General features: G+C 33.2%; 2 protein-coding genes across 3 annotated transcripts; one reads left to right on the top strand and one right to left on the bottom strand.

Annotated features, from left to right (window-relative positions):
* Positions 1-46: 46 nt before the first annotated feature.
* On the top strand, positions 47-5798 carry LOC105335450 (store-operated calcium entry regulator STIMATE). The gene is made up of 7 exons (XM_011439300.4): positions 47-413; positions 2156-2204; positions 2462-2557; positions 3147-3268; positions 3551-3663; positions 4135-4218; positions 4641-5798. The coding sequence occupies exons 1-7, from the start codon at positions 245-247 to the stop codon at positions 4878-4880; spliced, it is 873 nt and encodes a 290-aa protein (XP_011437602.1). The 5' UTR covers positions 47-244; the 3' UTR covers positions 4881-5798.
* Positions 5799-5983: 185 nt separating this feature from the next.
* LOC105335459 (uncharacterized) lies at positions 5984-14041 on the bottom strand. Of its 2 annotated transcripts, none has more exons than XM_034448646.2 (7): positions 13701-14041; positions 13303-13446; positions 11849-12075; positions 11584-11640; positions 11306-11351; positions 9988-10224; positions 5984-9549 (listed from the first exon to the last, which is right to left on the bottom strand). In XM_034448646.2, the coding sequence occupies exons 1-7, from the start codon at positions 13804-13806 to the stop codon at positions 9095-9097; spliced, it is 1272 nt and encodes a 423-aa protein (XP_034304537.2). In that variant the 5' UTR covers positions 13807-14041; the 3' UTR covers positions 5984-9094. The 2 variants fall into 2 exon arrangements, with proteins under 2 accessions (XP_034304537.2, XP_034304536.2); XM_034448645.2 differs by having other exon boundaries at positions 9994-10224; positions 13701-14030.
* Positions 14042-14689: the final 648 nt, after the last annotated feature.

The following is a 14689-nucleotide window of genomic DNA, read 5'->3' as shown; positions in this document are numbered from 1 at the left end:
ATCGATGTGAACCGAGTTCGCAAATTGAAACTTTGCAGTACGCGTGCGTAAAATTAATATTTCCGGTATATTGACAGTAATGTGGACAAAAACTAATACTGAAGATATTTCAAGTTATGGATCACTCAACGGTCATGTGCATTTAAATATATAGAAAAATGATTAAGAATCTGCCTATTATTAGATTTAATCGAACATTTATAGCTCAGAAATAAGTTTGATGTAGAAAAAACTTAATCTAACTATGGCAGCCTCTTCAGTTGTCTTGGACAACAAAACGCACAGTGATCTAGTCGACGAAACTAACCTAATGGGAACGAAAGAGTACCACTGCAATAGTGGAGACCTAATGGGAGGATTGGGGCTAGTGGTGCAAGCTGTGTTAGCATTCCTAGCTTTCACATCTCTAATAGGTAGGTGAGATTAATGTTCAAGAACATATATATATATAATATATAAGATATGCATGTGTAATAGGAAAGGAGGAATATTGAAAATTTATGGCTGGACCAGGAATCGAACCAGGGACCCCTGTTTCTCTAGTCAGGAGCTCTACCACTGAGGAGTCTTGGTAAAATGGGTAGGCAAACCCGGGTCGGGGCAAAATGAAAGCCGGGCAGATCTATATTTTTCAATTTTCTTTGTTAAAAATCTACCAATCTCATTGAAATTTTCAGGATATGTTACCAATCAGTATAACTGTATTCTCTGTAAGTATTTCTGCAAAACAATGTGTATTTAGAAATTTAGCAACGATTGTTGATTTCCAAGTTGGTAAAACGGGAAGGCAAATCCAGGTCGACATTTTACGGTTTTCTGGACATATTTAAGAAAAAACTGAAAATTGAAAATATCGATCTGCCCCGGCTTTTATTTTGCCCCGGCGCTGGGTTTGCCTACCCATTTTACCAAGACTCACCACTTAGCTATCCAGGCCAATATCCACATGTCATATAGCCCCAACTACTACAGTCCTCCCTCCTGATCTTCGCCATGAAGACCACCCCAGGTTCTTCCCCTGGGGTTGGTCAAAGCACCAAATGTAATAGGAAAGGAGAAATATTGAAAACATGCTGGACCAGGAATCGAACCCAGGACTCCTGTAACGTAATCTAGTCAGGAGCTCTACCACTGAGCTATCCAGGCAGATATCCACTGTCCATATAGCTCCAACTACTACACGTGCTTACCCCTAATCCGAGATTCCTCATACTGTAACCCCGTATGTCACAATAATTGAATATAAAAGCGAGAGTTAGAGTCTGAAGAATCTCAGGATAAGCTTACCCCCACTGTTTTACTTTAAGCAACCAGTATGCATATGATAAAAAATAATTAGTAAATGTTGTTGAATAGACAGTGGATATCAGAGTGGTTAGCTAAGTGATGGGGCACATGGTCACCAGACCAGAAAGTTAACAGGATGTTTCGCACCTAAACATTTTTTGCCTTGAGATGGTTTGCTCCTATTCTGCTTCATCCTGAGATCGTTGGCTCCTTGATGTTTCGCACCTATGCTTTAAGAAAGATGATCTACATATAAATGTATTGTATTTAGACCTAAATCATGTAAATTTTTAATAATACACCTTTTATATTTAAGAGTTTTTGTCCATGTACTAAAAAAGATTATTTAAAGTGCATAGCAGAGTATTCTATTAATATTATCATTAATTAGACAATAATTCCATCGATTTGTTGATTGAAGTAGTTCAAGTACATATTAAATAATCCCTTATATAACAACATGATGAATCGATAATATAATGAATTAAACAACCACTTAAATCATTATAAATCATCATTTACTATTTCATGGAGCTTAATAGACAACACAAATCGACTGAATTATGAGACCACTTCTTCGTCCTTTTATGGAGTGGCCTTCAGCAGATAATGATAAGACAAGTGATAATTAGATAAAATTACGAACATAAGATATATGAATGTGAGCAACACAGGTTGTAATGTTAAAGCAGATAGCTGATGTAATGAAGTCATCCACACCTTTAGATCCGCGCTAATTACTTGCGTTAATACTGGTAGTACGTTCTCTAAATTTCTGCAAGAAAAATACTGTTAAATCTCAAGTGAAAGGCAGGCTATTGTTGTTATTGCAACACAGATCACATCTTTTTTTTCTCTTTCTTAACAGTTAAAAGATACTGTGAGCCAATATATGAAAGACGACCCTGGAAAATATGGTAAATTTTAACTTTGATCCATGATTTTCTTTTAAATGCCATTACATCAATGATCACAATAATATTAATAAAGTATAGCATGCATTTAATATCAGATTCTAGTTCATTTGTAAAAGCATTCTTTTAAATTGAATAATGAATACATGTATAAACATGTATTTACATTTATGATTAATTTGCTGTTAGTCTAACTATTAAGTTAAACCTTCCACCCACTCAAGGTAAATATTAAAAAGTTTACTTGATTTCTTATGTAGGTTCTTTGACACTTCCAAGCAGGGATTTGGGGCTGCTGTCATCCATTTTGCCAATGTCTTCCTAGCAGACATGTTTCAAGGAGACCCATGCACATGGTACTATTTATTAGAGTCTTGTGGTTATCTTTATTTATCACGAAATCCTTTGTAACATATCAATTAATTTATACTTTTTTAGGGAAGATGAAGTTTTAGCTGTATTTTCTTTTTTTTTTTATTAAAAAGATAAATGATTCCTGCTTGAAAGAGTTGTAAAAATATGCAATAAATTTCTGTACAATTACATAGAATTAAGGTTAAGAGCTGATATTTAGATTTTTAAAACACAATTAACATTTCATCACAAAAGGAAAACGTCGATAAACTTAGAAACTTAAGCAAGTCTAGCATGTTAATGTATTACATTGATTCCTTAGGAATTATGAAATCTTCTTAATTTATACATTAGCTGCAATAATGTAGCCCTCTCCCGATTTTTTTTTTTTTTTTTTTTTTTTTTTTTATAGTAAACATCGGATATAAAAAATCTGAGAGGGCTACATCATTGCAGCTATTTATACATGTACCATGTACTAGTTTGCAGTATCAAATTTATTCTGAACAATTCAGATCATATATTATTTAATAGCTTTTATTGTCACAGTATTTTATATTAATTATAATATAATGTATTCTCTTTACGCAGGTATTTTGTAAGCTTTGTACTGGACTCCACGATTGGTCTGTTTGTAATCTACATCGGCCTCAAGCTCACTCAACTTATCGTCCGCAAGCTCAAGTGGGACTCGCTGAAGTTTGGAGAATATGGTAGGTGATATTGATAGGGAATATTGAGCCCACCCTTTTATTAGACATTTCACCAGGTTATCATATTGACTTGTGTTTCATTCATACTCTTGCCAGCATATCTGATATCCAACTAATATTTTCTTAATGGTCTGAATTAACTGAGAAGAAAATGAAACCAGCTATTAAATTTTGATAAAAAAAAATTGCGTAATTTAATTGTTTAACCAACAATCTATACTACTCTCTGTTGATCATGTTGTTTGCATGCATATATAAATTGATATAACTTTATATTTTAAGGGAACCCCCCTGCCTGCAGTACCTGGGTGGGACAGTGTGCCCTCTATATACTGGTGATGATCCTGGAGAAAATTCTCATGACTCTTCTCATCCAGTTTGACTTCTGGAAAAAGGTAACTTAAATTCATTCTCACATCTGTGATATCAAATATCCTATAGAAAATTTCATCCAGTTTGCAGTCATAAAGAAATTTGAAAAATTCTAACAATCTGTCAATGTTTTCCACATGTGAATGTGCTTGGTTATTTAACCCCCTCTCTTCCCCAAAGATCTACTATTTGGTGGGCGTATTGAATGTCAGTTCCATCTTTCATTAACGTCAACATTCCTTTCTTATTTTACTTCACAACATAGCGAGATTGATCAGATATAAATGTAAGTGAGATTGATCAGATATCAATGTGAGATTGGTCAAATATCAATGTTAGTGAGATTGGTCCGATATCTATGTGTGCAAGATTTGTCAGATGTCAACATGAGCAAGATTGGTCAGATATCAATGTGCGCATGCATGTTGACCCAGTGTATAACAAACGGATTTTGTTTTGAATGCTGTATTTAATTTATGAGTTATATGATGTAGGTGAGGACGTTTCTGATGTCCCCCATTAAGGACCCCAAAGTGGAGCTGGTGATTGTGATGTTCATTGTACCTCTAGTTGTAAATGTAAGTCAGACATCTGTATCTTATCTTTACTTGTCTGTGTTTTTGTGCTATTTTAAAGTAATGGAGGTCTAGGATATTGCCCTAATAATTTTTTTATTACATGTATCAGCTTTTCATGTAACAGATCTTTATAAACTAAAAAAAACAAATCTGGAAAAGTGTTTATAATAAATCTCCTAAGTTTGAAGTACTCTTTACTCAGCATTTCCACCTAGATTAAAAAAAAATTGTTTTCAAATTATAAAATCATTCTTAAAAATGAAGATGCTTTTGTCAGATAAACAGACTTGTTGATTGTATGAATTGAAATTTGAAATAATCTCCTGACAATCTTAATATAATTTGGTTGGTTTTTATTTTGCATTGTTTGGGATACAGCATACAAATAAACTATAGTATAAACTCTAATTTTCTACAAACAGGCGTTTATCTTTTGGGTGGTAGACAACTTCCTTAAGAGGAAAATTAAAGGCACAAAGACAATATACGTCAGTGATATAGACACAACTGTGAAATACAGCAAAACCAAAGATGAGGCGAGGTGCTATAACAGAATCGAAAAGACGGAGGATTATTTTGAATCGGACATCTTGGCTTCCACTGATGATGAACCGGACTTGCGATTTCGTTGTACCGACGGTACAGAGAAATTACTAGCATGAGAGAGGTCATTCTTAGAAGTGGTCCCTGGTTAAATTCTGAGGGCTAACATCTCTATATTGGGAAAGTGGTTATTTATGAATGGTGTTAATTTACACTAGAACATAGTAAGCTTAAAACCGTGTAAAATATCCCTGCGCCTGTGTTTACAACAACAAAAACTTAAAATTGGTCAATCACACAACATAATATTTATTACCCACGTGTATTGTTTGACTAACAAAAATGCTTATTTTATTACCAGGGTAAATAACCACTTTTACATTAGTTGAAAGTATAGTCTGACTATTGCTAAGTAGTTTGGTTTGGTTCTTTTAAGGGTGCTTGATTCAGCATGTAGGGGGTTCTTTAGTTTATTTGGTGGAAATTACAATAGTGGTATTCACCTGGTTTTGTAGTGTTGTGTCAGTTGTTCCCATTACTCTTGTGTGTTTGGAGATAAATTAAGATTCATTTGGTTCCTCAGACTGAATAGCCACTTTAAAAATTTCATCATTATCATCAGAAGGTCCACATAAGTCCCATACTAAGCACTAGGTAACTCATTCTGACCAATCCCTGTGATTATAATGGCATTTTCTCCACGTTGGATAACAGCTTCCCATTTCACACAAACTAATCTACCCCATTTTTGTGAAGTGCTACATTTTGCCAAAAACAGTTCATCATTAAATGTTGTCACTCTCTGTTTCATGTATTGCTTGTGGTGAGTTTTGTGAATGATTGGATACTTTGTAGAGTACATTGATGTTTGATGTGATATTGATGTTGATGGTCATAGAGTACATTGATGTGATATTTATGTTGATGGTCGTAACATTTTGATTTATTTGTGCCATTCATCCATGTCTCAGAAAACTGTACAAATACACAAGCATGGTACATTACTGGTCTGTGTCCAGCATAATACAGAAATAAATTTTTTAAAAACCACGATACAGGTTAATAAATTGTGGATCAATTTTCTTCTTGTTGGGCATTTTATACGAGCATTGACATTCATCTAATAAGGATGTATATGGAATGGACTCTGCCACAAGGTTGAATTATTAAGAAGATTTTTTATGAATTGCTTTTGATTTCTTTGCCAAAACTTTGATTGATGGTAGCCAAAATTTGAAAAACAGCTCATATCAATTTTGTCTTTTAGTTCAGGGACTTTTCCAAATTACAAAAATAAAAAAAAACTATGGACATGATTACAATTTATTTTAATGAGAATTGTAATTAATGTTCATTAATTATATTTACTTATGGATGTACATGTACTAGATTGATATCTACTGAAGAGGCATTGTTATAACTTTTGTGACACATTATCTTGGTTGGAAGTTTTGAAAGTAACAAAACACAGACAATGTACATATACTTGTACACATGCAGGCCCATGTAATGAAACAGGTTGATGAAACTAATGCTTGAAGTTCATATGAATTCTGTGTTAGTGTAAAATGATACCTTCACGTCTTATGTTAAAAAGTGAAATTAATATGGATATAATTTTGGCTGTAACAGTATACAAAAAAAGTGTATGGTTTTTTTTTTACGTCAGATTTTTCTTCAGGGGGCAGGGGAAAATTATTGTTTTATGAATTTCTCTTGTAAAGACACAATTTTTGCTCCGTGCTTTCTCTGATACTTATTTTATTAATTAGCAATAATTTAAATGATGCTTAAACTTTTCCTGTTACTTTTAAGCAAACATTGTAATGAGTTTCTGGTATACAGTGTAAGATAACAAAGGTACTTTAGAAATTTTGGCTTTGTTGGCTATGAGAAGGAAACCCTCAAACTATTTATTTTTGAATTTTATTGTACTGGTACGTATCTAGCTGTTTTTATTTTTTTTTAAACTTATATTTAAATTAACATTCTTGACTGAGTTCTTCAATTATTCCCTCCATCCATACTTTTATTTCGTTGTACTTAATTTAATATAAAAATTGCTATCAAAACTTCCACCATTTTGTTGAGGTTTGTATGCAAATTTGTCCACTTTCACTCTTTTCTTTTATTTTTCAATTTTAATTGTGTGTTTGTTTTTAAAACTGTTTTTAAACTCTTTGAACTCCATCCAGTTGCTATTGAAATTACTTAATTTAAATTCTTATTTTTTGTAGTATTGAAATCCTGAATTTTTTTGCATTTGTTTTCGCAATAAAAATTCATATCCTGTGGTTTCATCAGTATTAAATGAATACCTGTTTTTTAAGTTGATCCATGTAATCAATGGTCAGTGAATTGCAATTTATAATAACATATAGTTTTGATGGGATCATTAGCCACCAATTTATGTATTTTTGAAACTTTCTCATCAAATCCACAAAAAATTAAGCCCATGATTAATGAAATTATTATTATAATACACTATTTGCTTCTCTTCTAAGAACTCTTCAAAATTGTAACATAACTTAGGTGTAATGGTCTGTGTCGCATATCATTATCATTTTACCAGCTGTATTTCGTTATTAATACACACTGCTTTGTTTAATGATCTAGTCAAAATTCAAACTTCTTAGAAATCCAAAATGGAAGAAAACAGGGAAATTTAATGTTCAGAATATGTAATAAGGTACATGTATATATTAACTTATTTAGCCAAGTACAAGGATGTTTTAATAATCAAAAAATATTAATGTTTTTTTCTGTACTAAACTACCATATACACTTGTAAAAACTTAATATACTTCACATTTCAGTTGAAAAATCTTTTGTATTTCGAGAATTTTTTTTTTCTTATTAAAATGTACAATGTAATTTTATTTTACATACTGTCTTGCACTATCAGTTTTCAGTATTTACAGGTACATACAGTATATATTTACCAAACATTATTCAAAATGGTAAATACATTGAATTCAAAATGAATAGAATTTTGCTACATTAACACCGATGTATTGCACATATTCAATATGCTGTGCTTGTTTTGAATAATGATAGCCATCAATAAAGTTGTGTTAAGTTGATTAGACCAGTGTTGTTTTTAATGATATTCAATACCATGTTAAGGCATGTTTAATATTCTAAGATATTTGTGGGAAAGATTGAATTTCTCCCATACAATTGGAGACAAACTAAATTTAAAAGCATCTTTTGTTGAAATATCATGGGAACTATATAAATCAGAAATGTTGCTCTCTGTATTTAGCCATTATTTATTTCTTGCTTTAAGGTTCCTCACTACACTGAGACTTATACTTTTTTAGACACTATGTCACAAGCTGGCAATTGAAATGTTTTGTTAAACTGTTTGTATCCATCAATTTGGTCGTATATGGTCATAGCTCAGTTGTGAAAGAATTGAACTTGTGAACCGCATATCACGAGTTTGAATCCACATGGCTCCAGGATCATGAAACAATCGTAGACTTAAGTCAAAAATTGTACACTTTCTTAATCATTCATGATCCTGAGGCTTGGAGCTTTTGGTCACGCTTACTAAATTCAATTTTTTGAAGTACAATGTATAGTTTTTCATGAAAAATTGCGCATTGAATTAGATACAGTAACTCCTTATCGAATACTAGTATGTTATTTATCAAAATCTAGTGATTTTCTGCTGATTTGAGAAACTATTTCAAGGTGTAGTGAGCCACCTTAAGGGAGCTGTGGGGGTTACTGTGGAATCATTCTTATTCGTGGGGGTCAATGTTTGTGGGTCGCCAAAATGTTCCTTGTTCGTGGGGACGTATATTCGTCGGTATAGCAAGTTCTTTTTCGTAAATAAATACTAAACAAATGCGTGTATATACGTTTGTGTGGATGTAAATTTGTGTGCCAGAGTTACCAACGAAAGCCACGAACATATTGGTCCTCAACGGACAATGATGATTACACAGTAAATTTGATCAACGGTGAACATAATGATGAATTTTAAAAAAAATTAACTTAACGAAACCCTGCTGTAAGAAATTGTTTCATTGATATCATGCATGTCTATAAGTGCACCAAACGCAATGAATTTATGTCGCTTGATTCAGCTATTTTTTGCGTAAGTTACAAGTAACTGATGTTACTTTCAAATAGTTTTATTTTCATGTTACCATGACAATCTTTGGACGGAAATATCTTGACCAATATCCCTCAAGAATCACCGGTATATTTGAAATCAGAATTCAAATACCATGATTTTCTGTGTAAATTTTGAACCTTTTATTAATCCTTTGCCTGTTTCCATTTTTTGACGAGAAAACGTCATTGCTGGATTTATTTTATATTAGGCATTGCTGTGGATTGCTTTTAAATCCGAAACTAAGCGATGAAAGTCCTTGTTAAGGAAGTTTCTACCTGATAAATTATAAATATTACTTCTTTTATGGCGGGAGGTTGGGAAAAGGGTTTTAAACGAAGAATGTTGTTGTAAATAAACGTAAAAAGTATTCATATTCTCCACACGAGTAGAATTTTGTATGTCATGAAATAAAGATTTTGTGATTGAGTTCAATGGATGGGAAAAATCTTCATCGTCATCACAAATCAACTTCTTTGTCAAAAGGAACAAGAAGTTCGTATATTTATGTTGCACAGAACCCATCCATTCCTTGCTATTTTGAAAGATTTCTGCCTGGAATTGGTCTACCGTTATAAAGTGTAGACTGCTTATCTGTTTCAGTTCTTTAATCACTTCTGCACCGATTCCAGGCATAGCCACTGTGAAAATGTCCACATTCTCTGAAAAAGAAATATATTTTGTCGAAAAACAACATAAATTAAACAAATATAACTACATTCTGTAGTTTAGAATTTTTACAATAGATCCGCGGATCTCCGGTGGCTAGCGAGATGTAACTACCAAAGGTAGGACTGACGTTTGTCAAAAAAAAACTAGAAGGGATAAAAACAACAATAATGAATCAATCAATTAATCTAAACAAATCAATTTTGTTCACTGAATATCGTGACGATATCGTCATCAACAAGCACATATTTAGTTATTTCGATTAGATCGCAACATAAGAACTCTGTATGCAGTATTGAGAGATATCGTTTCATATCACAATGAAAGATTTCATCCCTTTGATAAAACCACAATTTTTTTCTCTCCATTTTTAGCGATATAGTTAACCAAATCACTGGTTATGTTTAAAACAAAAATCAATCAATATGTACCTGTACCTTGCACGAGGGCGATTTCTGACTCGTGGTGGTTATTTTTCACCGACTGCCCAAACCTCCATCTGTATACAAACACAACAGCTGTAGCAGCGGCAAACAGACACAGGGCAACCAGTATGCTTGCTATTGTCTCCACAGAGGACGACAGAGGGGGCTGGGCTGTGTTGTCCTGCACCGGTTTGGGCAATGCTAGAGATGGTGGCGACAGTGGCGGCGAGACTTTGACTATTTCTGTATAATGCATTAAAATTAAAAAGTACAAATGTACATGTTATCCAAAATGTGTGAAATCATTAAAGTTCGACCATCCTGTTTTCGGTCCACTTCGCCTCCGCCATGGGAAAGGGAGTGGATCGACAATCCTTTGCTATATATAGAGAGGGTGGTGTTCGACGTGGATCCTTAGCTTTCTTAAATTTCCTTGGTCAACAAAATTACATCATCATAGAATTAAGAAACGCGATATTTATTCATTGTTCATACAAAGAAATCTCCTACTACAGTACTTCTAGTATATAAATCAAATAAATAAAACGGTCGGCAATCAGCGAAATATTGGACATAAAGAAGAGAAACTTTTTTCTGTGTGTGCAAATTTTGTGCTACGTAATACTGTTTTGCGATTTGTTGTTTTGTTTCGCAAAATGATAGCTACATGTATAAAACATATCTTGGGATTGAATGAATTGCTTTTGAACTGAAACGATAAAATTTAATCCCAAAAAATTGCACCCGCAAAAAACTTAATTCTGGCTTTATAAAAACAGTATCACAATCAACATGAAGAGAGCTTTCGCGTGGATTTCTCTTCACATGAATACCATGTACGTCCTATTTATATTTCTTTTGGGTGCTAAGTTTAAAAAAAATATATTATACGCTTTTTACATACATGGTAATTGCCCTTTTCATGCGAAATTTATGCATTGCACGAGTGGAAAGGAGCAGTTTCCTGTTTTCACAGTCAAATGCATTTTTCAATAATTCCACATTCACTGTGGATACAGTAATTTTTTAAGGAGGATGGGTTCATGGTCAACAAATTAACCATTACATTTTCCTTAATTCAATTTTCAGAAATGCTTTCTTTATTTACATATGTATAAACTATTACATAGTTAAGAAAAATTCCAAATACATGTACTTCAGATTTAATTAATTTTTGAATGTTGCTTTATCTTTATCATGTTTATACAGAGCTTTTCAATTTAGAAGATTATTTTAGTCTTAAAAATGGCCACGACCATCCAGACTTCTTAAATGAAATACTTTTAATAAACTTTGAAATAGTTTCTTTTTTTAAAATACTTACCAATAAAACGACACAGGCTAGACATACCTGGACCATTTACCTGGTACTAAAACAGAGAAAGAACACAGGTAAAAGTTTTAATTTTATTAATTTACCTGCACAATAACAGTATGCAGAGACATATATAACATTATTTTATATATATGTCTCTGGTTTCAACGTTCAAATTTTGATCAATATCATTCAAAATTCCAAATAAACCCATCTTCGAAATAAAAATGAAAAAATTGACCTAAAATCATGTCTAGGTCTTTAAAGACTGAAACAAATATACATACCAGTACACGATAACTCTTCAATGGAACATTTAAGGTGAAATACTTGGAGCAAGGTTTCTGCAATATGAACAAAATAGAAAGAAAAAGTTATTGTGTTTGTTTCTGGGTTTTTTTTTCGTTTTTATTTTTAATTACATTCTCTTTTTTATTGGGGGGGGGGGGTGGGGGTGGAGATGATAACTTTTTTAAATTATCCAAATTGTTAAGGGATGTACGTATCCACCCCCTCCCCCTTCACATCATCATCCATTACAATTGTAACCACCTCTGTTGCTTTGCAGTTCATTGTCCGCTCCAGCCAGGTTTGGTTGTCGTCCCCAATGACCAGGACTGTGAGGGAGGGGTCCCAGCCGTGGTGCACAGCCGATTTACTACAGTCCTCTCGCTCCCAGTGGAAGAAAATATTAACGTGAAAAATAGTCCCTGTGTCGTCAGTAGTCCATTTTACGTCACCCGCCTTGAAACATGTCAGGCATAGCAAGGAGAGCGAATCTGCAACAACATATTTTTTGTATACTAGTATACAGGTTGTAAGAAATTTCAGACCGACTGAGCCATCTAAAATACATTTATAATATACAATCATGCACATTTGTAATTAAACAATAAATATCTTATTTAAATATATAATAAAATTTACAAATATACGTTCAACCTAATTCATGGCGAACCATTCTCAACCCCTGGACGACAATTCATTAGGAGTCCCGTATACCATTTCGCTCACCTAAGCAACGATTTCTATGTAAGAGGGATACATTTTCACTTGATATGTCCCTGAGATTATACAGAATATGCATAAAATTCAAATTTTATTATTTGATAATTTAACTGTCTTGCTCATTTAATTATAAAATGAAACAAACCTAGCTTCCAGTTTTTTTTTAAAGATGCTTTATACACGGTTATTTCAATGCATAAAAAAATGTAAATTTAAAATGTAACCGCCGCGAATCGAACAATTGTGACCGACGCCTATATAAAACGCGAAAATATAATTATTTAGTCAACTTTGAAAGTGAGCTAAAACCAATGTAATTTTCATTGCCGGGTGTAATTACGTGTAACATGTTGTGTAGTGAATAACAGGGAAGAAATTGAATAGACCAAAATATCATAGACATAGATTAGATATAATTATAAATGTAAACCCTTGAGTTGATTTCAAAAGATTTTTTTCTTAAGGAATTTACTATGTCAGAGTATGCGTTATGGTGCCAAAGTTGTTGAAAAGCAAAGAAATTTGATATGTAATTTAAAAAGAAAACCGAGTGTTTTCTTATCGCACAGCTTTAAATTGACCAATTTCAAACTTAATTGAAGACACCTAATGAGAGCGATATAAAGTTTTGATAAAAAGGTCAAGTTAAAAGACTATATCCTTCGTTTTCCCCCATGGTAAACAGAATACGGACATTTTGATTGAAACTTATATTAATTTTGGAAAATTGCTATCACTGCGGCTAAGTTTCCATGGGTGATGGATCTGTCTTTTGCGACATACTAGTATCATATTACTCACAAGAAATATTATCATAAAATGTAGCTACTTGCAATTGAATCCTAAAAAGTCTATAACTCTTCAAATTTTTCAAGAGACTCTCATTGGAAGAAAAGCATCCAAAGGTGGAGCAGTTGAAATTCAATGACGTAAATGGCGTACAAACGACGTGACGTCAATTTTATATTGATAATTTATAGTTTCAAAAATCGGGTTACCTTTGCAGCAAACTCCTTTCGAAAGGACGCCACCAGAGCAGTAATATGGCGACGGACAACGTCTGTGTTTGCTCAATTTGTAGCACTCGACCAAAGAGTTGTTCTTGGTCGAGACCAAAGGCTGTCCTATAGGGCACCTTGTATCTGAATAAATTAAGGGGGAGGGAGTATTTGTTAACATATTTAATTTAAAAAAAACCAGTCAAACATAACTGCAGAAGACAAAAAGTAAACAGACAAAAGAAAAATGAAACAAAAACAAACTGAAGAAAGCGCAGAAAACTAAATTAAAAAAAAAATTAAAAAGTCATATTAAACAAAACTAAAACAATCGATACTTCTGTTGAAAATTTTATAAGTATAGAGACATTTGATGTTACTTTTCTTAAAGTACTTACTAGTAAGTTCAATTGTAGGCCTCAGGAATGGTAAGAAAATCACAAGTAAAGTGAATATAAACTTCATATTCCAGAATATACATGTACCATAAAATACACTTCTCATCCCCTCACCATCATCACTTCTTATCTTTCAAATTACTTAATTATACCATTGATACAAACAGTGCGTGCATGTTCGATACAGTGCAGTAACTATAGTTTACATTTTGCCAATAATCTGCCTTTCATGCACACAACAAACCTGTTTTTACACCGCCAGTTCGATCTTTAAATACTTTTGTCAAAATCTTTTTTGGTGATTTTAACCTTTAACCTTACTTTGTTTAAATTTTGACTGTGATTTCTAATACGTGTGATTTTTAAATTTAAGTAGAGCACCGAATTTGGTTAATCCACATGCATGGCAGAACAGAATAGCGCCGTCTTTTTAAAGGGGACAGACTTATCTGAAAACTTGAGAGGCGAAAAAAAAACCCACCTACCATTCGTCAAAATCCTATAACCCGTGATGGTTGGGGCAAGGGGGTGGGGTGAGAGGAGTGCGTATTACCCCAAACTAATAATTTATGTCAATTATACCCTGCACACTTTTCTACTTGGTCTCTTGATAGTAGGAGGCGGGGAGGGAGGGAAGCTCCGTCCGTTAACCCCCCCCCCCCCTCCCACCTGCCCCCCCCCCCCGTAGAACTACCTAGCTACTTGAATGATATGTTTTTCCAATTTCCAATCAAGTTAACCTTGAAAGTACACTGACACATATGTATGAATAAGTGCTAGAGAAATAAAAATAAGTATTTAATCTATTCATTTATAATGATCGAAATATATGACTGCGTTCATAATTAAGAATACTCAGTGTCCCCTCCCTATGCATGTTTATTAAATGCCAGGTGTTAATATGGAATTGCGTTTTATAAGCCCAAAAATGTAGTACTGACATCCTCATACACATGAAATACTGGTATGTATGGATGCATGTATATGTA

The sequence above is a fragment of the Magallana gigas genome, chromosome 4, assembly GCF_963853765.1.
Source record: "Magallana gigas chromosome 4, xbMagGiga1.1, whole genome shotgun sequence".
Classification (NCBI taxonomy): domain Eukaryota; kingdom Metazoa; phylum Mollusca; class Bivalvia; order Ostreida; family Ostreidae; genus Magallana; species Magallana gigas.
Note: the sequence above shows the minus strand (reverse complement) of the source record. Positions and strands in the feature narration are given on the sequence as shown.

Bases quoted from the DNA above. Each gene is read 5' to 3' on its own strand.
- LOC105335450 (XM_011439300.4), top strand. From the start codon at position 245: ATGGCAGCCTCTTCAGTTGTCTTGGACAACAAAACGCACAGTGATCTA. The intron at 2,558-3,146 runs GTACTATTTATT...CTCTTTACGCAG, and splicing joins CAAGGAGACCCATGCACATG to GTATTTTGTAAGCTTTGTAC. The intron at 4,219-4,640 runs GTAAGTCAGACA...TTCTACAAACAG, and splicing joins TTGTACCTCTAGTTGTAAAT to GCGTTTATCTTTTGGGTGGT.
- LOC105335459 (XM_034448646.2), bottom strand. From the start codon at position 13,806: ATGAGAAGTGTATTTTATGGTACATGTATATTCTGGAATATGAAGTTT. The intron at 10,225-11,305 runs GTAAGTATTTTA...TGCATTATACAG, and splicing joins TAGCCTGTGTCGTTTTATTG to AAATAGTCAAAGTCTCGCCG. The intron at 9,550-9,987 runs GTACATATTGAT...TTTCTTTTTCAG, and splicing joins CGCCCTCGTGCAAGGTACAG to AGAATGTGGACATTTTCACA.